The 27639-nt window shown below is 37.9% G+C and overlaps 1 protein-coding gene across 1 annotated transcript; it reads left to right on the top strand.

Moving 5' to 3' along the window:
* Positions 1 to 3998: 3998 nt before the first annotated feature.
* LOC145984023 (uncharacterized) lies at positions 3999 to 26935 on the top strand. Its single transcript, XM_083117338.1, has 9 exons — positions 3999 to 4110; positions 4211 to 4344; positions 8010 to 8155; positions 9115 to 9271; positions 11172 to 11334; positions 18026 to 18073; positions 21475 to 21528; positions 22387 to 22584; positions 24661 to 26935. Exons 1-9 carry the CDS (start codon positions 3999 to 4001, stop codon positions 24870 to 24872), a joined length of 1224 nt encoding a protein of 407 aa, XP_082973464.1. The 3' UTR covers positions 24873 to 26935.
* Positions 26936 to 27639: the final 704 nt, after the last annotated feature.

The raw sequence follows: 27639 nt of genomic DNA, 5'->3' as shown, positions 1-27639 counted from the left end.
GTACGTGGTACAGGTACAGGTACATCTGGCCCATGAGGCACGGGCCTAATGGCCGATTGTATGTTGTTGGGATAGCTCACATTGCTCTTGTTCTTAGCACTGAAACCGCTAACATCTATAGCACAGAAATAGCAGTCATCAATGTGATTTTTTGGTTCCCGCCATACCATTCGTGTTCCAAATGGCAATACTTTCCTCTTGCCACACTTCCACAATCGCAAAGCTTCCACACATGTTTTGCAAACTTCATGCGGGGCCCAGTTTTTGTCCTGATCACCTACTTTAACACCAAAATATTTGTGGTAAGCAGACCTCACAAATTTGATGATACGTTGTCTTTGCCTCTTCACTACATAGCTTCCACAAATGTAACAGAATACGTACATGGGGCAAGTTCAAACACTTCCTGGACAATGACGACATTGTCTCTAGACACAACACAGCACGAACTATCGACAATGACGAAAACTTTATCAAATATTGTCCCTACTGCTATTTACATATATAATATCTACAATACACTTAACTAAGGTTTTCGGATCACGTAACCTTATACACGGTAAATAAATTAAAAACTACTATTTGCACTAGTTGGTATCGAATAACAAAGCTTAGAAACAAATTTATTGAATCATTCATTGTTACTAGGCATCTTCAGTAATTTTGTTAATCATATAATGTAATAAGAGGTGCACTGCCATCTATCGGGAATATTATTAACTTCTAATTTCTGGGCAGGAATTACGATTTATACAACAATGAAGATTTCTAAATAACTGAGGGTGATACAACAAAAACAAGGTCACTTCTGAAATCAGCATCAAATGTAGTTTCAGAAACCACAATTAGTTTCCAAACATCAGAACCCATGTCGACCAGTGTAATTAATGTTAGCAAAATTTGCAGAATGTACAAATCTTTTGAGGTTGAGATTTTTGGCTTCAAGGTTATGATGCACCTCAGGATTCTGAGTGAAACCTCCAATCAAAACTAAGCAGTAATTAGTTATGAAACAACAAGTTAATTATGCGGGGAGAGAAACAAACTGCCACTGATCATAGATGAAATTACATTGCATCAAACACATCGTGGATCGAACACGTCAAAGAATAATCTCAACACATACAATTGCAATCTCAAAGAAATGTACACTTCTTAAGTCTACAAGAACTAACTACTCTATGTATTACACCCTGCACCAAAACTTGCGCAACGCCATCAATACTCCTTCCGCTGAGTTGTACCTTTATCTGAAACGTAATTTGTAAAGAACATACTTTCGAGAATTTAATGTTTAACAACAGCTTTATTTTATCTCAAACATGATAATAGCGGCAAGGTAACAATGACAACGAGCTCGTCTTTCATTTAATTGCTTCGCCCTCTTTTATACATGTACGTATTTATGTTTCTCTCAATGCAATCAATAATTCAACATCAAAACAATGTTCCTACAAAGAACTCATTTGCACAACTATATCATTCATCAGATGCAAGCAAAACGTACGCATAGAAAACTCAATTCATGGTATTAACCGTGGTCAAGAATACACACAATCGTCCAGTCATTTACTCCCTTTTTTACAATTCAAAGTTTCGTCCAGCGAAAACAAGTGCATTATTTACAAATGATTCATTTATGAATCCTAGATTTCTATTCTGCCACTCTTCACTCAATATTACATTTATTGTTTGTACATTTTTTGACCCGTTTGGAACAAGTGCTCATTTAACTTTAATTTATTTAGGATTACCCCAAAATGCAAAAAGGGGAAAGGGGGTTTATTAAAATTATCGCTCCTTGTCATTTGATTCACCCAAGAAACCTAACAAACGATACACCGTTGTTGGTGATGTCCGTACTTTTAAGGTTAGAGCAACAAGATTGGTCAGTAATTGCATAGCAACATTTGTATATTGTGTCTATCCTTTTCTTATCGCTGCCCAACTTTCTACATACGTTTCATGAACTTGCATATCTTTTCCAGTTAATTAGATATCGATAGTCAAATGCACTTCACGCAAGATTTGGATCAAAACCATGTAATCACACGTCACATACCTTAAAGTTCCGCATGTTGACAGGGTTGCCACTTCTACCAGTCCTCATCTTATGGAGAAGAATATAATTGGAATTTGGCCATCAGCGTCCCTCTATCGCTGGTAATCAGGAGTCCAAGCACGTCTTCAAGGTTGCTTCGAAATAATCCCTCAAACTTCCAGAACTTCCTTGTAGATACAGCAAAAATGCAGACTAGAAGTTTGACAACTTCGCCTTCAAACGGTTTTCTTCAAATCCTCGTTTTCGTGAGTTTTGCTACCAGAAAGATCGTACACCCTTGGTTGAGCGTGTCCTGCGAGCAAGTGTACGAGCGTCTTGCTTGCTACCGGGCAAAGGAAATGAAGCATACCTGGTGCTTCCATCTAGTGGGCAACATAAGAAACATTTTGCAGAGAACAAAGACAAATTAGCGTTAGCATGCACAGGGGCGTAGCAACTGCATTGTGATGAAAAATCACGAGAACTATTTATTATAGCTTTAAGATCGGGATTTTCGTCACATATGCAAGAAAATTTTGAATGTTTTCTTCATTCTTGTTTAAATGCACATAATTTCTTCTACTGTTAGGGTTGAAAATCACAACTTTACAAAATGTTTCAATGTTGAAATGTGTGAAATAGAAACATAAAGAACAGTACTTTATTTACTTCAACAGATTTACTTACGTGAAATTTAGAAATTTCGCACTACCGCATTGCACAATTTAATGGTTAAATCCTATTAATTTTGAAGATCCACAGTCTTCATTCACAAAAGGGTACGGCATCTGAAGCGGAGATGGTACTGCGTCACTGCTTTGATTGTGTTGTTCCCGGGCAGTGGTAGTTGCAATTTCTCCCGTTCGACGGCACGGGCATGTGTATACTGGTTTGCGTTGTCTGCTTCCTGTTGTAAGGTGGTGGTTGGGGGGCTGGGCCGTGCTGCTCGGCATGGTGCAGTTCCTGTTCCCCACGTGGGGGGGGAGGGGTTGTGTATGTGAACCGCATCTTTTCTTTTTCTGGTCAGGGATCTTTTTGAGGACGGGGGGGCCAAGTCGGGTGTGCCTGTCCATTGTCCAGGTTCAGTGCTGGTTTCGGTTGGATGATAGAATAGATTTCTTTGACAGTGTTTTCTATGACAGAGCCGGTTTGGTGAAGTATGGATATGGAGGAGATGGTGTGGTTAGTGGAGTGGAGGTGTTGAGAAAGGCCTGATTTTGGTGTCTCTTTTTTTGGCATCTTTTACATGTTCATTAATCCGTTCTTGGACAGTGTGGATGGTTTTTGCCAATGTAGGGGTTGGGTAGGTAGTATCTCTTGAAATTGGGTAGTGCTCTTCCAATTTGGGATGTAGGTTTGTGTTCCACTTGGATGTTAAAAGGTTTGAGGGCTTTGGCAAATTTGCCAGAAGTCGTGGTGTGGTATGGAAAAGCGATCCATTTGGTTTTGGAATTTTCGTTCATGTTATCTTTTGTCTCGTGTGTGTCGGAGCTGGGCTTCTGCTTTTGCACACCACATGGATAGCTGGCATTCAGTGTAACCGTTGTTTAGTCCTATTTCAGTTACGCATGCTATTTCATCATGGAGATCGTCTTCTGTGCAGCTGTGTGTGAAGGTTCTTCTGTAGAAGTTCATCCATACTCCAGCTTTCTGTTTTGGTTGGTGGGTGGATTTGGCATGGATGTACTGGATGCCCAAACCTGGTTTCCTGTATACGGATGTGATGAATTTGTCTTGGTGTCGTTGGATGCTTAGGTCGAGAAAGTTGAGGTGGCCATTTTCTTCCCTTTCAACGGTGAAATTTATGTTAGGATGTATGTTGTTGAGGGCAGTTAGGAGATGGTTTAGGTCATCTTCCTGTTTGCAAATGACTAGGGTGTCATCGGCATATCTTCTGTATCTTATATGAGCAAACACTGGTTGGGTGAGTATTGACTTCTCTGCCACATGCAGTACAATGTTGGATAGGGATTCAGCACCCTGCAGTGCCACCTTACAACAGGAAGCAGATGACGCAAACCAGGATACACATGCCAGCGCTGCCAAATGGGAGAAATTGCAACTTTCACGTAAGTAATTTTAAACTGTGTTTATCGCATCCATCACAAATTCAACAGATTTGTTGTTTCGTATTGTTTATTGTTATAAAAATAATCATATTTTCCATAGGCTCGTACATATACATGGGAGATACTTCTGGTAACATCCACATTCTTCAGCCTCAGCTGTTAGAAGAAACTTCAGGCAAGAATCAAGAATTCAGTTCCACAAGAATACATCTGAGGGATGGATCTGTTCATAGGGTAAGCAGAATGTACTTAAAATTCATATCTACAATTTCACACCTGTATCAGTTGTTTATTTCAAGCAAATGAAATTAGGGCTAAGGCGATGCCAATGTATTAGTATCGGCTGATACCAGTGGAAAGTATTGGTTGGATTTTATTTACTGATACCAGCCAATATTTTTCTGGCATTTTGATCATTCACAGGGTCCACAAAAATGCCATGCAAAATTTTCGGAAGTCTTAATTATCCTGGAAGTTTTGCAAAATTTGAAAATTCCATTGATTTTGCATCTATATTATGTTCAAGAACTGTGTTTTGTGAATCCATAATGGGTATTTTAATAGTTTTTCTTGTATGTACGCATTGCTTGCATGATAGAATTATTTTCCTGTAGTTTACGGTTATTACAAGCATAAGAAAACAGTTTTTTCTTTGTGACGTCACAAAGAAAAAACTGTTTTCTTATGCTTGTAATAACCGTAAACTACAGGAAAATAAAGGTATTTTAATAGTCTGATGTCATTTTTTTAATATTTTACAACAAAAGTTTGGTAAAGTAATGCTTGTAATTCGAATGGTAATGCTCACCTATTAATATCTTCAGTAAAAGAAGTACCCGGAATTTGGTAAAAGTCCCACATTGGAGGTATCGAGAATTCATTTTGTCCATAGGATGGTAGCACTGTGCTGAATGACCATGCAGAGGGGTAGGGTAATCTATCCATCATATTGTGCACAGTAGCTGTTTACGTTAGTTGTGTTGACGAGTGTCCTGCGATTTGCAGAATGGAGATAAATATCGAGCCAAGAATTGTTTGAAATTTTGTGTTGCTACCAGACTGTCGCGTGCTGAATTGTTGAAAATGGTACAAAAGGCCTTTGTTGATTCGTGTCTGTCGAAAACACAATGAATGGTACAAGGCTTTTAAAGAAGGCAGAGAAGTTGTTGCTGATTTGCCCCATTCTGGTCGACCTTCCACGTCGACGACTGACAAAAATGTCTGAAAAATCAGGACAATGGTGCTTGAAAACCGGAGTGTGAGAGAGGTGGCTCGTGAGCTTCGCATATCACACATGTCCGTTCACAACATTTTGACTGACGTGTTAGGCATGAAATGCATCGCGGCACGACTTGTTCTGAAGGAGCTGAATTTCCTGCAAAAAGCAAATCGCAGGGATGTTGCTGAAGACATGATTTCATGAGCCTCTAGTGACTCAACTTTCACGAAAGGCATCATAACTGGTGATGAGACATGGGTGTATGAGTATGACATGCAAACAGGTCAACAATCTTCGGAATGGCACTTCGAAAATGAACAAAAAAAAAAAAAAAACATGCCAAAGTCGCTCAAAAATTAAGGTCATGCTCATTGTTTTCTTTGATTATCGTGGTGTTGTGCACTCAGAATTTCTTCCAGTGGGACAAACTGTGAATAAAGAGTTTTATGTGATCGTTATGAGGCATCTGCATAAGCCCCTTGCAGGTGATTTATATATAAACAGGAGATTTGAACATTCATGTAGAGTCAAACTTAATGTTTATGTCAATTTCTTTATTAGAACCGAAAGATTGTGTAACAACAAAAATGAGAAAGAGAGAAATAGCTTGGATAAGGGGAGTGGGCTTGAAGAACGGGTATTCAATCTTGGAGATGAATAGAATCGCTAGGAAAGCTGGGAGAGTTGTAAGGAATGAAATAACCAGTATTGCCAATAAGGACGTTGAAAAAGAGGAGGGACGGAACAATGGAGTTTGATTTGTCGGTATTCCCTATCGTAAAGGGATTTTGGAAAATATAGAAAAAGCCATGAAAGGGTACGGTGTTAAATGTGGAGCGAAACCCCCTCCCTGTAATATTGAAAAGCATTTTAGGGAATATAAGAATGCGGTGGGGGCAAAGGAGACCTTGAAGGGCAGAAAGGTGTTTACAGAATTGTGTGCAAATGCAGGAGGGAATATGTTGGACAAACCGGAAGGAGCATGCGAATCTGATGGGGGGAGCGTGATAAAGATATTAGGGAAGGGATTCCCAAAACCGGTCTCTCAGAACACATAATTGAAAGTAAACATAAAATGGTAAAAAGGGAAATTATTAAAAAAAGTAGTAGTAAATTGGACCGGAATGTATATGAGGCTGCACATATATGCATCGGAAATGATAATAAACTTAATAGAGATGACAGTAATTTAGAGCTGGGATGGGTCCATTTTCTTAAAAAGTGGAATAAAGCCAGTAATGATTACGCTGAGTTGGGTTTTCATGTCACCGCCGAAGTTTCGAGAGCTGCGAAGGAAGAAGTGAATTTTCATTGGATTGGTGAATTGAGAGTTGAGGGGAATCAATCCCATGGAGGGGAGGTAACCTTCAACTCTGTTTATGGAGACCGTTTCCCACGTGCCTTGCCCTACCAGCTGGTTGGGATTCCTGGGCCGCTGCAGTGGACCTGCTTTTAAACCTTTTAGTATTTTAATATGGGCTTTTTAGGAACACAGGAACTTTTACTTTGTCAAAGGTTTTTATAAGTGTTTTTTACCCTAGCCTTCAACCTATATCCCTATATAACATTTTTTACGTGACACCATGACTGGTGTCTAGATATTCATGTGGACCTGAAGAAGGAGGAAGTATTACCTCCGAAACGTAGTTTGGATAAATTTATACTCACTCACGTAAGTTGTGAATTATTTATACTTTTTAGGTATTTACTCTTTTTTATAATCTTACCGACTTGCAGAAGAGCAATGAAATGTATAAAATACGACTCTAAGAAACTTACAAAATATTTTTAAAATGTTCAAATCTCAATGTTTCTCCTACTTTTATGAGATATACGTAAAAAAAGACATGCTGACTCAAGTAAAAGGAACTTAATGTTGACACTTTTCAATATCGTTATTTTGACAACTCTGGCATTCAGAACAATGCACCGTCGTTTTATTATTCTTATTTCTGCCAAATTCATGGTTGGCATCATATGCATGATTTAAGGGAGGAAACATTCCTGCGTATGGTACTGAGTGCCGCCTAAGGGCAACCAGTCACTTGAGGCATGTAAGCAACTGAAAGAATGCCAAAAAAAGGGTGCAAATGTCAATGTTTTCGTGGGAATAGTGTAGATAGGTTACCTAGTGCTCTCCCGGCCATTATTGCACTGGTACGAAAAATAATTCAGGGTTAAATCCATGAGCTTGCCATGTTGTCCAAGGAATTTCTGTAATTTTCAATATTTTGTAAAATTCTACTTTAGTCTATCTTTTATCAAAATGCATGAGTCATTATGGAATTCATAGCAACTTATTATTTTCTGTCAAACAAGTTGCAATCTGCTACGTCAGAATACAGCACCTCTCTACTTTAAACTTAAACTCGATGCATTCCTTATAGTTTTATTATGTTACAATAAAAATTGTTTGGGTATTAAAAAGTAAAAGAGGGTAAATTATGAACTGAGGACTCAGTTTAATTAGTGTGTAAGAAATACAAATATATGTATGCCAAAACACCAATAAAACAAACTGTTCTGTGTTTATTATTTAAAATAGAAATTGTTAAAAGTAAGTCAGTGTTACTTAAACTGATTCAGGAGGTTAATAGGAAATTTTTTGAATGCTTTATTGTCTTTTCTTGATGTTCAGCTAATAAAATCATGAAATGGATGTTTATTTTACTGTTTTCAGATTGCCTTGATGCCATATAAGCAGTTGCTCTTTGCCACCACTGACAGCAGACTACAGCTGTTTAAGGTAACTGAAGATAAACATCAACCAGTTGCACTGAGAACCGAAAGCAACATCAAACTTTGTTTTTCAAAGCAAAAAGTTAGGTAAGTAATAATCAGAGCATTAAAAATTGCTTTCTTAACTGCAAAATCAACTTTTGACAATATGAAGAATTAATGAAAATGACACATTTTTGCCCAATTATGAGGATACATGGACTGCAAAAGTGTGTCTTCTGTGTCCCTCAAATAATATTTGGTACATTAGCTATTCAACTGCTTTTAATTTGATAAACCTGATTTTAGATTTATTTCTTGTAATAAATGCATATTCTCTTAGGAAGTAACAGAAATTTTGTGGTTATTGTATATAACCCAAAACAAAAACAAAGCATCAGAGGTCAAGCCGAAGCAGGTTACAACTTAGGGCAACTAAACTAAACATATGTTGTAATATTTATTTATTGTTTTGTATATTGGTATTTCGGCATGTTATAATGAGTAAGTGACTGGAAAGTTCAGGTTTGTGACAAGTATAACTAAGAGATGTGATTCATGTTTAGGCAAATGAGAGATGCTGTAGTAACTGTAAAGAGTAAATACTCACTTATAGTGTTCTATTAATTTCGGTGGCCACTTCCACCCTCATTGGAACTTGCGGCACTGTTGCTTGGTGAGCTTCAAATGTTTTTGCCGAATGCTGCTAGGTTCACTGTTGTTGTCTGCTGTTCCTTGGTGTAAACTGCTGTAGTATTGGGTACGGTGTCCTTGTCCACTGTCGATGTTTAATTCATGTAGGAAGTGCATGATAGCATGTGTTTGTTTATTTGATTTTAGTGTGCAAGGGTGCACTGTGTGTCTGGCTTGTACTTTTCTAATTTTGTGGTTATTGTATATAACACAAAACAAAAACAATTGAAGCTCACTAAGCAATAGTGCAGTAAGTTCCAATGAAGATGGTGGCATGGCCACCAAAATTAATAGAACGAAATCAGTTTCACGGGTGAGTACTTCAGTTCTCCATATCTAAGAGAAGTGAAATTTTAATTTTTGATATCTTCCAGTATTTCAAGAGATCATTTTGTTGTGGCACCTGAATCCCAGCTTCTGTCTGTGTTCAAGGTAGTTGAAGTGTTGAGCAACAATGAGATTGTCCTTGAACATATTTGTGATGTTGAAACAACAAGCAGGCTTTTCCTTTGGAAGATATGGAAGTTTAAGGTATTTTGTTTTTAATCCCTCATATATCAAAATATCTTCTTTTTCTTTTCATGCAGACCACAGAAAACAATAATACTATATTGAGGATTTAAAAGAACTGAAGAATGCAATCCATGGAAATTCTACCTCCCTTTTTGTAAAATAAACTACTGCACACTCCTTTTCTTTTACCCTGAAAGAGGCTTCGACAGCAATTCCAATGGGAAGCACAAGTTAAGATTTGTTTCTAGCTCTCATAAGGCATACAGATAAATCTCTGTGCTGAACCTGAGATTTTAGATGATCATTGGTTTCTTGTTCAGAATATTTATAAATTTTAATATAAAAATTAACCATTAGAACTGTAATATACCTGGGGGCTTCAAAAGTTTTGCCGGTATAATGTGTTTAATAATGGAAAGATTGAAACAATTAACATACATATAGTTTGCCTTTAGTGTCCTCTACTCAGAGTTATCCTTCCACATAGTTCCCATTACGTCCGATGAATTTGAGTGAGCGTTTTACCAGGCCTCAAAAGAAGTTTGGAAAAATTCCACAAAACACTCCCTGCCCAGAGCTGTTTTAACCTCCTGTAGGTCCTGGAATCTCATGGCACGAAGCACAGACTTTATGGTATACCAAACCCGCAATCATTGCCTGTGCTGTCCAATAGGACATGTGCACTGCATCAGAAATTTCCTGGATGGTGATGTATCTATCTGCTCGAATGAGCTCATCAACCCTGTGGCGATTGTAGTCTGTCACCGATGTTGATGGCCTGCCACCCCTTGGCTTGTCCACACTTTCGGTTTCTCCCACTTTCAACTCAACTACTTAAGTCTGTGCAAAGTATGTGCTTTGTACCATGAGATTCCAGGACCTACAGGAGGTTAAAACAGGGCAGGGAGTGCTTTGTGGAATTTTTCCAAAATTCTTTTCAGGTCTGGTAAAACGCTCACTCAAATTCATCGAATGTGAAAGGAACTATGTGTAATGGTAACTCTGAGTAGAGGACACCACAGGCAAACTATATGTATGTTAATTGTTTCAATCTTTCCATTATTAAACAAATTATACCTCAACAGGCAAAACTTTTTGATGACCCCTCATAGAGATCTACCAGAGTTTCATTACGAAATAGTCATAATTTCAGATGAGTTAACTATTTAATCACAAATTGCATTTCTCCCCACGAAGCTGTTGCAAAAATAATTACAGTTATTTTGTTTGTGATTGTCCTTTCGTCAATTTCAGCACATTATCATTTAATCTACTTCAGGATTAGCAAAATTTGGCAGAAGAAACAAATGTCAATCACCATGAAAGTATAACCTCAAACCACTTCATTATCGGTTGTGTTTTTCAGTTTGCTGTGAACTAACATGGCTCTTATTTTTAATTTTGATTTTCTATTTATACTTTGTCATTTTATGGTAATTTTTGTTCTGTTCTAAGTTAACCAATGCAATAAGAAGGAAATTGAATTGAGTAACTATTTACATGCTAGTATGTGAGAGTTCCTTACCAAATCAATGAAAAAAGAAATGATATTGTGTTGTTCTCATCAGAAGTTTGTACGAGGCGTATTCGTAAAGTAAGTACCGTTGGCAAATATTGACGCTGTAGCGCTGCAGTCGCGACCGTGTGAGTTCTCGCTGACATCCTTCATCCGTTAGTAAGCCACAGGCAGTCGTGGGAGCAGGTCATGCTTTTTCTTCGTAGAAAATCAATCGGCCTGCTCTCTCTCTCTCATATATATATATATGCACACACCTACATACACACGAACACAGACAGAGAGAGAGATGGATACACATATATGAATAAGATCAAGTAAGACAAATTTAAAAAATTTAGAAATGTATTTAAAGTTTCATTTTTCGTTAATAGTAATTGACTACCTTTTCTGTCTACACAGGTGATATGCCTACTGACCACAGGCGAGATTGCAATATGGGATATCTCCTCTAGGGCATGGATCTACACATCAGTTCAGTACTCTGAGATTCGGTATCAGAATCCATGCTGGCTGTTCCGAGACCTGATATTTTGCTCAACTCTCACATCCAGAAGTTTGCTGGGTAAGTTGGGCCATGGTTATCTCATAGTCACAGGTTACAGTTCTTTTGGATCTTTATGTGAATTAACTTCCACAGGATCTCACCAGCTATGATGTACTTCTTGTAGTAACTGCTGGGTACAAATAATCATAATTCACTCAATAGTGGAAAAGAAGGTTAATATTTGTAGGGAGGAGCCCATTCCAATATTCTTAGATTCCTACCAACAATACTTGAAAGCTGTAGCAATTAAAAATTGTTCTAAATATTCAGTAATATTAATATGTAAGTATTAAAGTAACATGAATTATTATTTCAATAAAAATATATTAATAACTTACGTTTTGCGAGTATCTATGTTGCTTCTACGATGTTTCGGGATGCAACTGCTCCCTTCTTCAGGCTGTTCACTTTTAGGTTATACACAATTCATAACCGCGTCGACCTCTTATTAGGTATAGGATATGGGATTGGTTAAGTGTGTGTGGTTAAAAACATTAAAAACCTAACACCCATAACAGGTGCACGTCATATTACCACGCTGTTTTCCTGATTAAAAACTGCTCCTTGAAACGTAAAAACTTTAAAACTAAATAGCCACAACCCGCGTGTGCTGCAATTGCAATACTCCAAGGTTTCCTCGTAGAGCACGAGGTCGGACACCTTCCCTCTCCTTCCCCTCTATTTCCCCTCCCATCTTTCCCCCCACACCTCCTCCTTTCCAGTTCACGTGAAGTTAAGTGAGAATTCCTCTTCCATTTGAGCTTGGCATGCTACTTTCGGGGTTACGTTAAAACCTATTTTTACGTATTCCTTCCCATCCCACTTCTTGAACATCTTCCCCCACATCTCGTCAATATTCCCATCGTCTCTGTTTAATTTATTTTCTCTTCCCTTACATATATACGACCCTTCATATACATTCCTTCTTATAGGTTTTTCATCTTCCCTAGCACTTTCCGTTTGGCGATAACGTGGCCTTCATCAAGGATATGTTCGGAGAGCCCCGTCTTGGGAACCCCCTCCCTTATATCTTCATCATGCTCTCCCCACCGAACATTCATGCTTCTTCCTGTTTGACCCACATATTTCTTGCCGCATTGGCAAACTATTCCATACACTCCTTTCATCCCTCCCTCATTTATTTATTCCTCTTTTCCATCTTTCTTATACCCGGTGAAATGCTTTTCTAAAGTTTTTGGAGCTCGCATCCCACACCTTATACCATACCTTCTTACAAGTCTTTCAATTTTCTCCGATATTCCAGGAAAGTATGGAATGCCTATATATTTATATTCCCCCTCCTCGTCTCTAACTTCTTCTTCTTTTCCTTTTCTGTCTTTCTTCCTTTTATTCCTTTCTAATTCTTTCCCGTATGTGACTTTAACTTTACCTAAATTCCCCTTTAACTCCTCTTCTCTGTATCCGTTCCTCTTTCCTATTTTCATTACCCATTCAATCTCTTTACGCAAATCTGCTTGGTTGTTACATAATCTGTGAGCCCACAAGAAGAAGTTTTGAAATACGTTATTCTTTGTTCTGTTGGCATGGGCCGATTCTTTGTTGATGTATAGATCTCCCGATAATGCCTTATGATGAACCCCTGTATGATATTTCTTTCCCTCTGAACGAATTGCCAGGTCTAAGAAAATAATCTTACATCCATCTCCTCTTTAGTAAATTTTATTCTTTCCTCTTGCTCCCCTAAGGTTACGAATAGTTTCTCTACTTCCTCCTCCTCACCAATAACAAGGATATTGTCTACGTATCTGCCGTAAAACTTAATTCCCCTGTTTATGAGGCTAAGTGCTGTCTTTTCGATAAAAAAGGTAAAGTGCTCCCCTGTGCTTAGCATCATGCCATGAAGGTGTATAGGGGTTGTGGGGGTAACGCCCCACACTTTCTTGATCCGGTCGTGAGTGGGGGTGATGTGATCAGCATCGTGCCCCTGACTGCCTTTACCCCCCAGGGTTTCCCCCAGGTACCCATGTTATTCGACGCTGGGTGGACGCCAGGGCTGCTTCCAACGTTAGAAAAGTTCCCGGATTTGAACCGGCCGGGGATCGAACCCAGGACCTTTAGCATGGTAGTCAGACATGTTACCGACTGAGCCACCGCGGCCTTTTCGATAAAATGCATAAATGAAGAAGGGAGCAGTTGCATCCCGAAATGTCGTAGAAGCAACATAGATACTCGCAAAACGTAAGTTATTAATATATTTTTATTGTGAGTAATTCCATCATATGCAGGAAATGGATTTATATGTAAATACATATTCGTAATTGGGAAAAAAGATGCGGTAGTACATAAATACGGATAAAGTGAGTATTAGTTTCTCCGTATTTAAATACATACTTATGTGTGAAGCTAAAATCAGTTATATATTGTATGTATACATGTACACATCATGGCATGTAGATTCGAAAAATTCAGTTCTTATTTTCCATATTTGTACATATATTAGGTTTTGGCTCATATTTAACATATTTTAGTTATTTTTACATATTTCCATATTTCAGAACATTTCTCAATATATACTCCATATTCGTGCAATAACTACATGTCCCCGTGTAACAGAGAGAGTTGGGCAAATTTCTTGCGAATAACTGACAAACTTGGAATACACTCCCATTACTTTTTGCGATATTGAACGCAGTTTTAGTCAATATAAATCCATCTTAAGAGACAACAGAAGGAAATCCATGTTTGAACACTTACAACAAAATTTTGTTTCTCAATGCTTTGGAAACAGAAAATGGAAACACATTTTGTGTTGTTTTACAATTAATGTCATTGTAAGCATACTGTATTTTATGTAGCTCATGAATTGTCTTGTACTATTAAAAAGGTAAATGTTTTACAATTTTAAGTCCATATTTATCTCCATATTTTGGTGAAAATAACTAATATTTAGCACATTTTTACTACATATAAATCAGTTTCCTGTTCATAAGCATAATAAAGTGTAACCATTGCATCAAAAGTGTAGTCATAAACTGATGCAGCAATACACTGATTTGTTCCATTTTAATTGATCCAATGCTAACTTTTGTGGATCTATGTTGGCAGTGAAAATAAATCTTACTTAATATTTGCATGTATTAATTGTTAATTGTGAATGAATATTGAAAAGTTCATCTACTTTGCAATTTTATTGCCACGTGATTTATCACTAGAGGCATGCATATTTCTTTTCATAAAAACACTAAATGTGAAGTAACACATTGTAATATTAATTTTTCATGTTTCTGAAAGGGGTGAGATGCATTTTCCTACCCTGTTTTGTAGGAATAATGCGAAATGAACTGCAAAATGCAAAATAGACCCTTTAAACACGAAATTTAGAGTTTTTTTTACAGACATGGCACTTTCTGAAGTATGGATTATCCGTGAGTTATGGAATTCATGGGAAATTGATTAATCCTGCAGTAAATGTTTGAGAAGCAAGAATGGACCCCTTTATACAGGAATAAACTTAATGCCCTGGTAACTACATAAATGTGCTATTAGAAGGAATATCTTTATTTTGTGTAATAAATGCAATTTTTAAATCAAATGTAGGATTACATTTACAATTTTAAAAAGAAAATGCCATTTTATGTACTGCTTTTGATCAGATTATGCGTTACCACACCAAAATTTTGCTTTTTTTATTTACCAAAAATATGTGCCTCTATTTATCACATATAAACTAAAGGCTAAAAGATTAAAAATCGGCAACTTACGTCTGTGAGTATGAGATTTTTCGTACTACGTTTCGGAAGTTACACTACCTCCTTCTTCAGGTTGAAACGATGTTATTCAGACACCTGACATGGTGCCTCGTCGTGAAAGTGATGGTTAAGGATTTAGGTTAGAATGTTGCATGAAGGACACTTTCTAAAAAAGAATGTAAATTACACATCTAAAACCGCGCAATACTATAAAAAACATAAGAACGTCCAAGGCTGAAGTCGGCGAACTGCCGACCAGTGCTCGGGGTAGGCGAATGCACGGTGTCAGCCCATACCTGGAGAAAGAAAACTTCTCCTCCTCAATCCTTCCAAACTGGGGCTCGGGAGTCACCAATCCAAGGTGAAATCGACTTCCACCTCGGCGGCTTTCCTAACCTCAGGAGTAACACGGAAGCCCATCTCGTCCCTATTCACTGCGGCTTTATCCCATTTTTTAAAGAAATTAACCCAGCCGTCTTCTAAATTCCCATCGTCCCTATTAAGTTTGTTCCAATTTTTCGCGCATATATAAGCAGCTTCATATACATTTCTGTCCAATTTATTGTTAACCTCCCTAATAACTTCCCTTTTAGCAATCTTATGTCGGTTAACCAATATGTGTTCAGATAATCCTGTTTTGGGTATGCCCTCCTTTACGTCCTTATCATGCTCTCCCCACCTAATTTGCATACTTCTCCCGGTCTGTCCCACATATTCCTTTCCGCATTCACACACTATCCTGTACACTCCCTTCCGCTCTTCGGGGTTATTGCGCCTATCCCCCCTCCCTTTCTTATAAGACGTAAAGTGTTTTTCAATACTCCGGGGTGCTCTTACCCCACATTTTATCCCGTAACCCCTCACGGACTTTTCAATTTTCTCGGAAACACCCTTAAAATACGGAATCCCGACAAAATATGTGTTCTTTTCACCGTTTCCTACCTCAGTTTTTTCCTCCTCTTTGTCATTTTGCGATGTTTCTTGTCTAACAATCTTTTTTGCTTTCCTAGCTACTTTTTCCAGGTCGCGGATAGTATACCCATTCTTTACCCCCACCTTCCTTATCCATTCTCCTTCTTTCTCTTTCTCTTTTTCGTCATTGCACAGTCTTTCGGCGCGAATGAAAAAGTTAAGAAAAACATTTAATTTAGTCCTATTCGAATGTTGGGATCTCTTATGGAGGTACAGCTCTCCAGCCAACGGTTTATGAAAGACCCCGGTTACGATCCGTTGTCCGGTTTTAGTAAGGCACAAGTCAAGAAAGTGGATCTTTCCGTTGGCCATATCTTCTCTAGTAAACCCAATTCTGGGGTCCTGCTTCCCCAATTGGTCGAAAATGCTGTCAAGTTTGATTTCATTCCCTATGATGAGGATGCCATCCACGTATCTCCCATAATATTTTACCCCCCCCCCCCTACATGCTCCACTACGTCGAAAAAGCCGCTATGGAGCATGTAGGGGGGGGGGGGGTAAAATATTATGGGAGATACGTGGATGACATCCTCATCATAGGGAATGAAATCAAACTTGACAGCATTTTCGACCAATTGGGGAAGCAGGACCCCAGAATTGGGTTTACTAGAGAAGATATGGCCAACGGAAAGATCCACTTTCTTGACTTGTGCCTTACTAAAACCGGACAACGGATCGTAACCGGGGTCTTTCATAAACCGTTGGCTGGAGAGCTGTACCTCCATAAGAGATCCCAACATTCGAATAGGACTAAATTAAATGTTTTTCTTAACTTTTTCATTCGCGCCGAAAGACTGTGCAATGACGAAAAAGAGAAAGAGAAAGAAGGAGAATGGATAAGGAAGGTGGGGGTAAAGAATGGGTATACTATCCGCGACCTGGAAAAAGTAGCTAGGAAAGCAAAAAAGATTGTTAGACAAGAAACATCGCAAAATGACAAAGAGGAGGAAAAAACTGAGGTAGGAAACGGTGAAAAGAACACATATTTTGTCGGGATTCCGTATTTTAAGGGTGTTTCCGAGAAAATTGAAAAGTCCGTGAGGGGTTACGGGATAAAATGTGGGGTAAGAGCACCCCGGAGTATTGAAAAACACTTTACGTCTTATAAGAAAGGGAGGGGGGATAGGCGCAATAACCCCGAAGAGCGGAAGGGAGTGTACAGGATAGTGTGTGAATGCGGAAAGGAATATGTGGGACAGACCGGGAGAAGTATGCAAATTAGGTGGGGAGAGCATGATAAGGACGTAAAGGAGGGCATACCCAAAACAGGATTATCTGAACACATATTGGTTAACCGACATAAGATTGCTAAAAGGGAAGTTATTAGGGAGGTTAACAATAAATTGGACAGAAATGTATATGAAGCTGCTTATATATGCGCGAAAAATTGGAACAAACTTAATAGGGACGATGGGAATTTAGAAGACGGCTGGGTTAATTTCTTTAAAAAATGGGATAAAGCCGCAGTGAATAGGGACGAGATGGGCTTCCGTGTTACTCCTGAGGTTAGGAAAGCCGCCGAGGTGGAAGTCGATTTCACCTTGGATTGGTGACTCCCGAGCCCCAGTTTGGAAGGATTGAGGAGGAGAAGTTTTCTTTCTCCAGGTATGGGCTGACACCGTGCATTCGCCTACCCCGAGCACTGGTCGGCAGTTCGCCGACTTCAGCCTTGGACGTTCTTATGTTTTTTATAGTATTGCGCGGTTTTAGATGTGTAATTTACATTCTTTTTTAGAAAGTGTCCTTCATGCAACATTCTAACCTAAATCCTTAACCATCACTTTCACGACGAGGCACCATGTCAGGTGTCTGAATAACATCGTTTCAACCTGAAGAAGGAGGTAGTGTAACTTCCGAAACGTAGTACGAAAAATCTCATACTCACACACGTAAGTTGCTGATTTTTAATCTTTTAGCCTTTAGTTTATATTTAATTGTGAGTAATTCGCGCATTATCAGTATATTTATCACATGATAACCAGGTGTTCTTTCGCATACATTGGTAAAGATTACCTGTTTCCTTGTAGCTTATTGGTATGTATCATCTGAGGCAGAAGCAGCTGCTGATATGGAAGGTACGGCTTGTTTTTCTTACCTGAAAAATATTTTTTTCTTGCCATAATATAGGGTTTGTCCAATAAGTATCGGGACTGAAGTCATAAAAGAAATTGATTGAATATATATGTACAGTGTGTTAATATTCTTCAAAATATGACTCTCCTGCATCAATACACTGCTGCCAGTGCTTTCTCCACTCTTCATACACCCCCTGGAAGTCGGCAACTACAAGGCTGTTCAAGCACCCCGTCGAAGTTGCTTCGACCGCCTCAGTCGTACCGAAACGATGTCCTTTCAGGCTCCTTTTGATCCGAGGGATCAAAAAGAAGTCAGGGGGGAGCCATATCTGAACTGTAGGGTATTGTGCACAATGTTTGGCACAATCTTATGTATGCATTGTCGTGATGCAGCAGCCAGGAATCGGCGATCTCCCTTCAGATGCGGCGGACCCTAATCATCATCGGTCACAATTGAATGCACAGTGGATTCCAGTAAATTTAATTCCTGTACTATCAAATGAACACTTAGCCAGCGATCACTGTTCAGAAATACAAGCACGTTGGCCACATTTTCAGCATTTCAGATCGATGTCGGACGTCCAGCACGTTGTTTGTCTTCGACGTCTTCCCGGCCATCTTTGAATTTTTTATGCCACTCAAAAACATGCATTCTGGACATGGGTTCGTTCTTGTAACCCTCACGGATCATATCAAAAGTCTCTGTAGCAGATTTGTTCAGTTTAACGCAAAATCTGATGGCACAACGCTGCATCTTGACTCTCAATGTGAGCACTAAACACACTTTCACTTTAGGCACAACCTACACACTCCAAAGGGTCTGAGGCAACTGAGCTGTGTCTCCTAGCTCACGTGACATCCTGCAAAACCGATCCCACCCACAGAGACCACCCTCCACCCCTTCCCATTGGCTGGACAAAATCAGTTCCGATACTTATTGGGCAATCCCTGTACATTATAGCTTATTTATAAGGGGAAGTAAGTAAATAAGTCGCGGTGGTTCTGGAAATCTGAGATATGAACCTGAAAATGTTTGATTTGTAGTCACAATTATATGTATTGTTGATGAGGTTGCGTCAGTTTCCAACGGTGATTTTTGTGGATAAGGCTGATTTACTCTATTTCATATTCTTCCAGCCTAATGCAGTGTCTGCAGAGTTTACAACTCCCCTGAGGGTTGCTGGCGTAATTTGCTTTTAAGAAGCTCTTTTCCAGTACTTCAGCGGGACCCCTTTATGAAGTGATTAGCTTATCGATTTATGATGTCTGGGGGTCTTGGGTTTGAGCCACGCCTTTGGCATGATACGGTATGGACCTGTTTATCAATTCCTCAAAATTCACAGCTTTTGTGTGGACAAGCACTTTCACTTCATTTTGAATTCCTCAATCATTTCTCTGGGTACGTACAATGAGTGAGCTCATTTTTTCGGAAATTCAAAGGATCATGCTGTATGTTCAAACACAAGACAAGACTATTGAAGTTGCTGCACTGTGTAGTTTTACTTACCTGTAAGTTCAAATTCGAATCATGTTCTCCAGTCCCTACACATTTGCTTCTATTGCAGTGTCAACAGAATGACCTGGTTTGTTCATTTTCCAACTTCTTATTTATACTGTTCCATTCCTAAGGTCCTGTTCACTTATTGCCAAGGAGATCTCATTTATGTTTATTTCCATGCAAACATTTTCAGTGAGATCCATTCAGGTTGGAAAATAAGATTTACAACTATGTCCCATGAATTGATTGTTGAAGTTTGTTATGACATCTTACCTTAAACTCTGTGAACTGAATCATCTCAATACATAGATTAACCTTTTGATTTCCAAGTCCATTTTGCCAGGTAAGCTCCCTGGTACAGGGCCAATTTTAAAGAAAATTCAGAGTTTCATTTAGATGACTGTAGATCGGAGGCTAATTGCCCTAGACAGATAAATGATATATCGTTATACTCGGAATGAACCATAGAATCAGACTATATACAATTTATGCACATTGAGTGTATATATGGTGGGGGGGGGGACCGGAAAATTCCAAAATCTCAGAAAAAAATGCCCCTCCACCCCTGGACAACAAAGTACAGGACATTGTCAAAATACACATGGAAATGATCGCTGGCATGTCTGGAACAAGAAAGTAATTGAACTGTTATGATATGAACAATACAGCACGACTTGTACCCCCAAAACGATATGTCTGTACGCCACTGAGATATTCAGCAAAATGTGCAGTTACTTTGAAACAACTGTAGGTCCGAAGCTAATTGCCCTAGACGGATGAATCAAGTACCGTTATACGCGGAATGAACCATAGCAAAGGACTATATAAAATTTATGCACATTGAGTGTATATATGGATGTGGGGGAGGGGGAAACTGAAAAATTCCAAAATTTCTGAAGAAAATTGCCCCTTCTCCCCCTTCGCCTCTGGACAACAAAGTACAGGACATTGTCAAAATACACATGGAAATGATCACAAGCATGTCTGGAACAAGAAAATAATTGCACTATTATCATACGAGCAGTAGAACACGACTTGTAGCATCCCAAACAACATGTCTGTGCGTCACTGACTCAAGCCTCGGATTGCAGAGTCACCTTGAAACGTCTGTATATTGGAGGCTAATTACCCTAGACGGATGAATCAAGTACCATTATACGCGGAATGAACCATAGATTTGTACTACATACAATTTATGCACATTGAGTGTATATATGGATGCAGGAGGAGGGGAGGAACCGGAAAATTCCAAAATTTCTGAAGAAAAATGCCCCTTCCCCCCTCCACCCCTGGACAAGAAAGTACAGGACATTGTCAAAATACACATGGAAATGATCGCTGGCATGTCTGGAACAAGAAAATAATTGCACTATTATCATATGAGCAATAGAACAAGACTTGTACCCCTCAAACGACATGTCTATATGCCACTGACTCAGTTTCAAAGAAAGCTGCCATTTTCCCGCCATTTCCCCCCTTTTTATGCAAGAACAAGACATGCAAGAGTCTTTACGGTGCAGAATATGTGTTAACAATAATATAAAAGAAGAAAATCGCAATTCCTGCGAATAGTAGCGACATTATGATGTAAAAACTACGAACATGTCGAAATATCTCGATCGAGATATTTGGTACCCGAGGGGTTACAGGTAAATATCTCGATAGAGATGTTTGGTAAACAAGAGGTTAAGTAAACCAAAAATACATTATAAAACTACTTGCTTTTTTTATTTTTATTAGGAACAAATTAATTAAATATCATACATTTAAGCTCTCTGAAAGTTATTTAAACATTTACAAGGTGCAATTGCTTCCTGCAACTTGAGGAGGTAATGAAATAGCTCATAATTCTTCATTCATGTTCCCCTCCCCTGTTGTAAATTTGCATGTTATTCTCTTTTAGATGTTTGTGCAGACAGAAGGCAGCGATTGGGGATTGAAGATTGGGAGGGTAGTTGTAAGTTTATTATTATTATTATTTTTAATGAAAACTACAGATGGACCAGTATGAAAACTTAAGATTCTGATAAACTAACAATATAAAATTGACTCCTGCAAATAGCATACTGATTTGATATAAAGATGAAAAATACTTCATGAAGACCTGACCAATTTGTCTCTACGTTATTTGACAATGGGCTGACCTCCATGGTAAAGTGGTTATCAGGCATGCTATGATGCCAGAGGTCCCAGGTTTGATACCCGGTGGGGACACACAGTGGTTCAGATTCCACTTTAAACTATAGGTCCAGCCTTTCTGTGCATAAGGTGGACTTAAAACCAAACTCAAAAAACCAACCAATCACAGATTAATATACTGAAGGGAAGTACTCACTTATCTGTGAAACGGTTTTTTTTTTGTCATACTGATGCCATCCTCTCCAATTTGCACTATTGCTACACAATCTTAGTCTGTGAATAGTTTTACAGCGTATCACTAGGCAAACTGTTGTTTTCTGCTCCTTGGTATCAGCTGCTGCAGTAGAGGGATCCAGATGTGGTGTGTCTGTCTGTTGTCGATAATAATCACAGATTAACTTTCTGTCAGTTACAAAATGCTGAATGATACTGAAATGGTAAATTTTCTCTCCCAGAAATGACATTCTGGAAACAAATCTCAGATTGCAGTCATTTACTAATTTCTGGAATTTCCTGCATGAAGTAAATTGACAACCAAACATGCTGAGAAGTATCTCAAAGGATGAAGCATTATGATTATTATCTTAAAGTTAGGGATGCATGACTTTTGAAACACCCTGTTTTTTTTCTTATATACAACCAACTTTCCCTAAATTTTTATTTCTGCTTTCTTTAGCATACTGGCACATGGAAAGAGGAACGACTTACTGGCTGATTGGACGTGCTGATGGAGGCGAACCATTACCTCAGCGTCACACGCTCGGTGATGTCCAGCCCATTATTCCAGTAGATGAGGACAATGACTTTAGGCACGAGGAAGATGTGATCTGTGTTTGTCTGCAAAAGCGACTGCTTATATGTGGAACAAAATCAGGTAGAGAGAGCTAAATGCACTTATTCTTGTGTCTTATTGTTAATTCAACTTTCTATGATAAAAATCAAGAAAAAATACAACTAAAGTCAAAAGTTAAGTAAAATCTTATGTTAATACCCCCACACCCCCTATACGCCTTCATGGCGTCGTACTAAGCACAGGGGAGCACTTTACCTTTTTTTTTACCTTTTTTGCACAATAGAAATAGGCAAGAAAGAAAATCAAAATTGAAATGTGAATCTGTTTATCCCATAAGATGGCATAATTAGAAAATGACCAACAACTTCAGATTTTTAATAATGTGAACTATAATTGTATGAACTACATATGCCATATAATGCCCAATGGTGAATGGTAACTTTGTCACCTTGTAATCAAGGGGTCCCCAGTTCGATACCCATTGGAGGCACATTGCACAGTGGTTCGGATCCCACTTTAACCCTTAGATGCCGAAGCTGATTTTCCAGGTATTTGCACTGACGCTGAGCATGTTTTCAGTGGGAAATTGGAAATTCTGCATGCTTCCAAATAAAATTTTCTATTCCTGGGACTTAGAATGCTAGAGTTACAAATGATACCTCGTTTTGTTCCTGATGGAAAAAAAAATCCGTAGTCGGTTAGAAGAATTAAAAAGGAAAATAACTATTTTTTTACATGAAATTTGAAATTCATCAGAGCCCCACGCAGGTTACGCCAGGACATGAATCTCCAAAAGGTACCCGCATAGTGCCTGGTATATTTGCCATTGATGTGGAAAAATTTACGCACTTATTGTTAAGACTTCAGGGGGAAAAAAATTCAATACACTAACACGGAACGTGTTTTCAGCGGTAAACTTGATATTCTGCATGCTTCTATAAATGAAATTTTATATTTACTAATTGTTAATTACATACCTCTAGACTCATGCAGAACTCAAAACATGTATATCCGAATATTATCCAAGAGACAGTATGTCCAAAAAGTCACATACTACGAGTAAAAGCTCCTTGTGACAATGTCACAAGCTGGCATTGGCGCAAATACGTACCTGCTGTGACAATATGTCACAACCCGGCAGTTAAGGGTTAAACTGTAGATGCAGTCCCGATTAGCCTATATGTGAATAAAGTGGACTTAAACTGAAACTCAAAATGAGAGCAGGTATATGTGTGTGTTCATTCTGCTGAATGTACCTCTCCATACATATATTCTGTATATCCTGGAGGAAAGATATTGAATGAAGGCAAGTACATCCTCAATGCTTAGCTTGATACACCAACCAAATATTGCCTTACTTAAGCAAAAGGGGGGAACAATTATACTTTTGCTGTTGAATTATCCTGGAAATTAAATAATATTTAAATTTTCACTTAATTTTCACCAGTATTGTGTGAAAACAATGTATTTGTGATTAAAGGGCAGCTACTTTAATATTCCAATGTGATTCTTGAGTACTTTAAATTAGAACTCTTGTAAATTGATGCCTGTAATTATTGTGGCATACATATTAATCAAAATTTTTACAACTTTCAAATTGTTACAATTTACATACACTGGTATGGGGAAGAGTATTGGAATTGGTATCTGTTCTGTTTTAAAGTGGAACTGACTTTCCCCTAGTTAGCAAAATTTCCAAAAATCATCATCATAACTTTCTTTATAAGTACTTTATTAGGTTTTCTTGTATGTACGCATTGCTTGCATTGTAGAGTTATTTTCCTGTAGTTTACTGTTATTACAAGCATAAGAAAACAGTTTTTCATTGTGACGTTTCAGGAGAATACACGCTCCCTTCATCAGACATTTATTTTCATTTTGATTAAAATACAGTTATAACAATTGTTAGCAATTTTTTAAACAAAAAGAATCCGTTACATAATGGATGTTGTCAATGTTACATTGTTGTAATATATGTGTTCTCCTGAAACGTTACAACGAAAAACTGTTTTCTTATGCTTGTAATAACCGTAAACTACAGGAAAATAATTACTTTATTATTCTCTTCATCCTGTAAACAACTAATATTATCACTCAAGTTTCCATTCTTTGAAAATAACATTGTCTGATCTCTCTAATGCTTTCTGTTGTTTTCAGGTAAACTTCTGTTGCACAAGATCCCACCAGGATTTATGAAGGACAGTTCGTATCTCGACTTCAAATTCCGCAATCCGTTTCTTGTACTCCAAGGAAGCAACAAGCCAATCAGGTTCATCGACATTGGTTTTTATGAAGGCTCCGTTTTCATCTACTACAAGGCACACAACTGCATCATTGAATGTATAATGCTACACAAAATTAATTTGTAACACCATGCGAGTCTTCCAAGTGAAAGTTCCTTTCTGCAAGATGTTCCATGCAATTAATGTGCCACTTTCTCTGTAACAGAGTGCCATTTACATATAACCATGTGATAGTGTAAAACACATCTGCAAGATGAATCTTATCCATTTTATATTGGCCCAATGGAAACCTATTTTAGTGATTGTTGCACAGTAGAGCTGTTTGAAAATTGTTTTCAGCTAAGTGAATGGTGATAAAAATGCAATTCCATATTGTTGAACTTATTATTGAATTTCATGTCTTTTATTTTCCATTGTTGTTTTGCCTTGCTAACTGATGTATAGAATGTTATGTTAGCTGGTATAATAGAGAATCTGTTTAAAAAAAATATCATGCATTCACATACATGTATGTAAAATATATGGTTGTTATAAGAGGCTAATTAATTTGTCAATAAGGAATTAATGAAAATTTTACGCTATGTATTCATTACTCATTTTGTCATTTTTACCTTTGTTATTCCATAGAACTTAACTTTAGTTTCAAAATTTCAAAAGGCCCTTCTGAATGTATATGCTTGCAATGTTGCCTTTTCACTAGATAAATATGAGAACACTTTTGAGCGGTATCTAAAATATTGTTAATGTTTCTAATGTTGAACATGTAATTTTTTTGTGCTTATATAACAGAGAACTTAATGAAGTTGTTTTCCATATTGTTAGTTATAGACTGTGTATAATAGATGTGCAAATTTTCAATTAAAATGTTCTTGTTCTCAGAACTTCGATTTTGTGTCAAATTATATCGAACTCTGGGTAAAGCTAAAACAAGAAAATGTATATGTCCAGGTTTTGTTGTATTCCCTGAATATTTATATGCACATCCTTACTCAAAACTTGTAAATAGCATGTAAATGATACTAAGAACAGTAGAATCACTAAAAAGTGATGTAACAAATTCATACGATCAGTTACTTTGCTGCTTCCAAATTACGTATTCTTCAGTTATCCTCTGTTAAAGGGGAGGTTCATCCTGCAGCTGAGAGAACCCGAGAAAGAAAGAAAAGAAAAAAAAGTTTGCAAAATATTGTTTTGTTTCAGGGTGTTACTGCAATTTCAGACAGTTAATTAATGCCATCGAGATTTCAATGTAGTAAAAATCGAGATGTGGTGGTCTGTATCTGGTGTTCATATTGCACTGAGTGGGAGGTTCTTGGGGTGTTTTTTTTTTCAGCGATGGCATATGTTGAGAAAAGGAGAGAGTGAGTGAGTGTTAGTGTGTGTGAATGTGGTGCTCTTCAGATTGAGGTTGATTTGCCAGTATTCAGTTTTAACAATAATTATGAAATGTGGTGTAATATTTGTTCATCTTAATTTACATGCTTCTATATGTTAGTTCAAACCTTTGTCTACTCTGTGCACATTCTTCATAAACAAATAGGGAATAAAAATATTTCAATAGGTTATAGACTGAAATACTCCAGAAAGGACTGGTACTGTAATGTGAGCTTTTCATATAGTGCTGTGGTAATCCTGAAAATTTCTACATCAGTCTTCTTCTGAAATATTATCTTCCTACATGGAATATCTTTCAAAGTTTAAAATTTAATTTGCAACATTATTAGGCTTGTCAGCATGATAATATTTGTTTTACATATTTGTGAATAAAGATTTCTGTACCTTGTTCATTATTTTTCCCCCCACAGTATTTCTCAGATTCCAGGTGAACACTACAAAAAAATCTACCTACATTTGTCATCTGCTACCACAAGAAAAATTGCAGTATCATAATGTAGATAGATAACTATGCTTCCTTTTGTGAAAATTCAAAATTTACAAGCTCAAATAGTTTTGTGCTAATTTCTCAAGTGTCACTTCTTCTTTTTTCCAATCCATGCGTTGACAATTCAGTGGCACAGTTACAGTGTAAGATCAACTATAAAAAAAAAAAGTCATCCTACTGAAAGGTTTTGTGAAAAGCTCTTGTATGGGTGTGTACCTTCATCGAATTATCATTAATCTGAGGTTAAAAAGTGACTCTAAGTAACAAAAATAATTTCTCCTTTGTAGTTATTATTTAATAAAGAGAGTATGATTATTATTTTTTTTTGTACTTATCTTGCTTAAAACAAATTTCTTCGAAGGTAAAAGTTGCTGCGGTAAGTGGTGTAAGTAATTGTAGAGGCAATATGATTGGTAATGGAAGAAGAAAAATTTTGATAAATATTTATTTTTTCTATATAACAATGAAAATGGGAGGGGAAGGATACAAAATAATAATAATAGATAAGGATAGACTATGTGAACATACTTTTTTTTTTGGCAGGGGGGGGGGGGGGGCTTGTGTATTTGTCGTCATTTGCTATGAGTGGGGAGGAAGCATTTTCTAGTGATCCTCATATATCTTTGGAATTGTTTGAATTTGGTAGTCTGTGGTGCCATCTATTAGCAAAAGTTGTAACTACTAGCATTCAGTTCTGGAGACAGGTGGTGCCATCTATTAGCAAATGTCAAAATGCAAAAACACCCCTGGTACCTCAAGTCAGTAAGGCCGCCGCCCCAAGTCCCAGGCTGATCCCTCGAGGAACCATTGCATTTAAGTGATAGGAAATGTATATGAAGGTAGTTGTGGACTCCTTCGAGCCCCGAGGGGTAGCCTCGAAAGGCATGTAGGGCCCCTAAAGGGGGCTGCGAGGTCTGGGTAGAGGCTTGCATTCACCCACGGAAAGAGAGGAGGTTGAATGGAGGAACAGGATTAGGTGAAGTGGATGGGTAGAGAAGAACAGAGGATTAA

The sequence above is a fragment of the Lepisma saccharinum genome, chromosome 1, assembly GCF_977018435.1.
Source record: "Lepisma saccharinum chromosome 1, izLepSacc3.1, whole genome shotgun sequence".
Classification (NCBI taxonomy): Eukaryota; Metazoa; Arthropoda; class Insecta; order Zygentoma; family Lepismatidae; genus Lepisma; species Lepisma saccharinum.
This window is presented reverse-complemented; position numbering and strand designations above follow the sequence as displayed.

Coding starts and splice junctions, on each gene's coding strand:
- LOC145984023 (XM_083117338.1), top strand. CDS start 3,999: ATGTTGGATAGGGATTCAGCACCCTGCAGTGCCACCTTACAACAGGAA. Junction 4,345..8,009: donor GGGATGGATCTGTTCATAGG/GTAAGCAGAATG, acceptor TACTGTTTTCAG/ATTGCCTTGATGCCATATAA. Junction 11,335..18,025: donor CACATCCAGAAGTTTGCTGG/GTAAGTTGGGCC, acceptor GTTTCCTTGTAG/CTTATTGGTATGTATCATCT.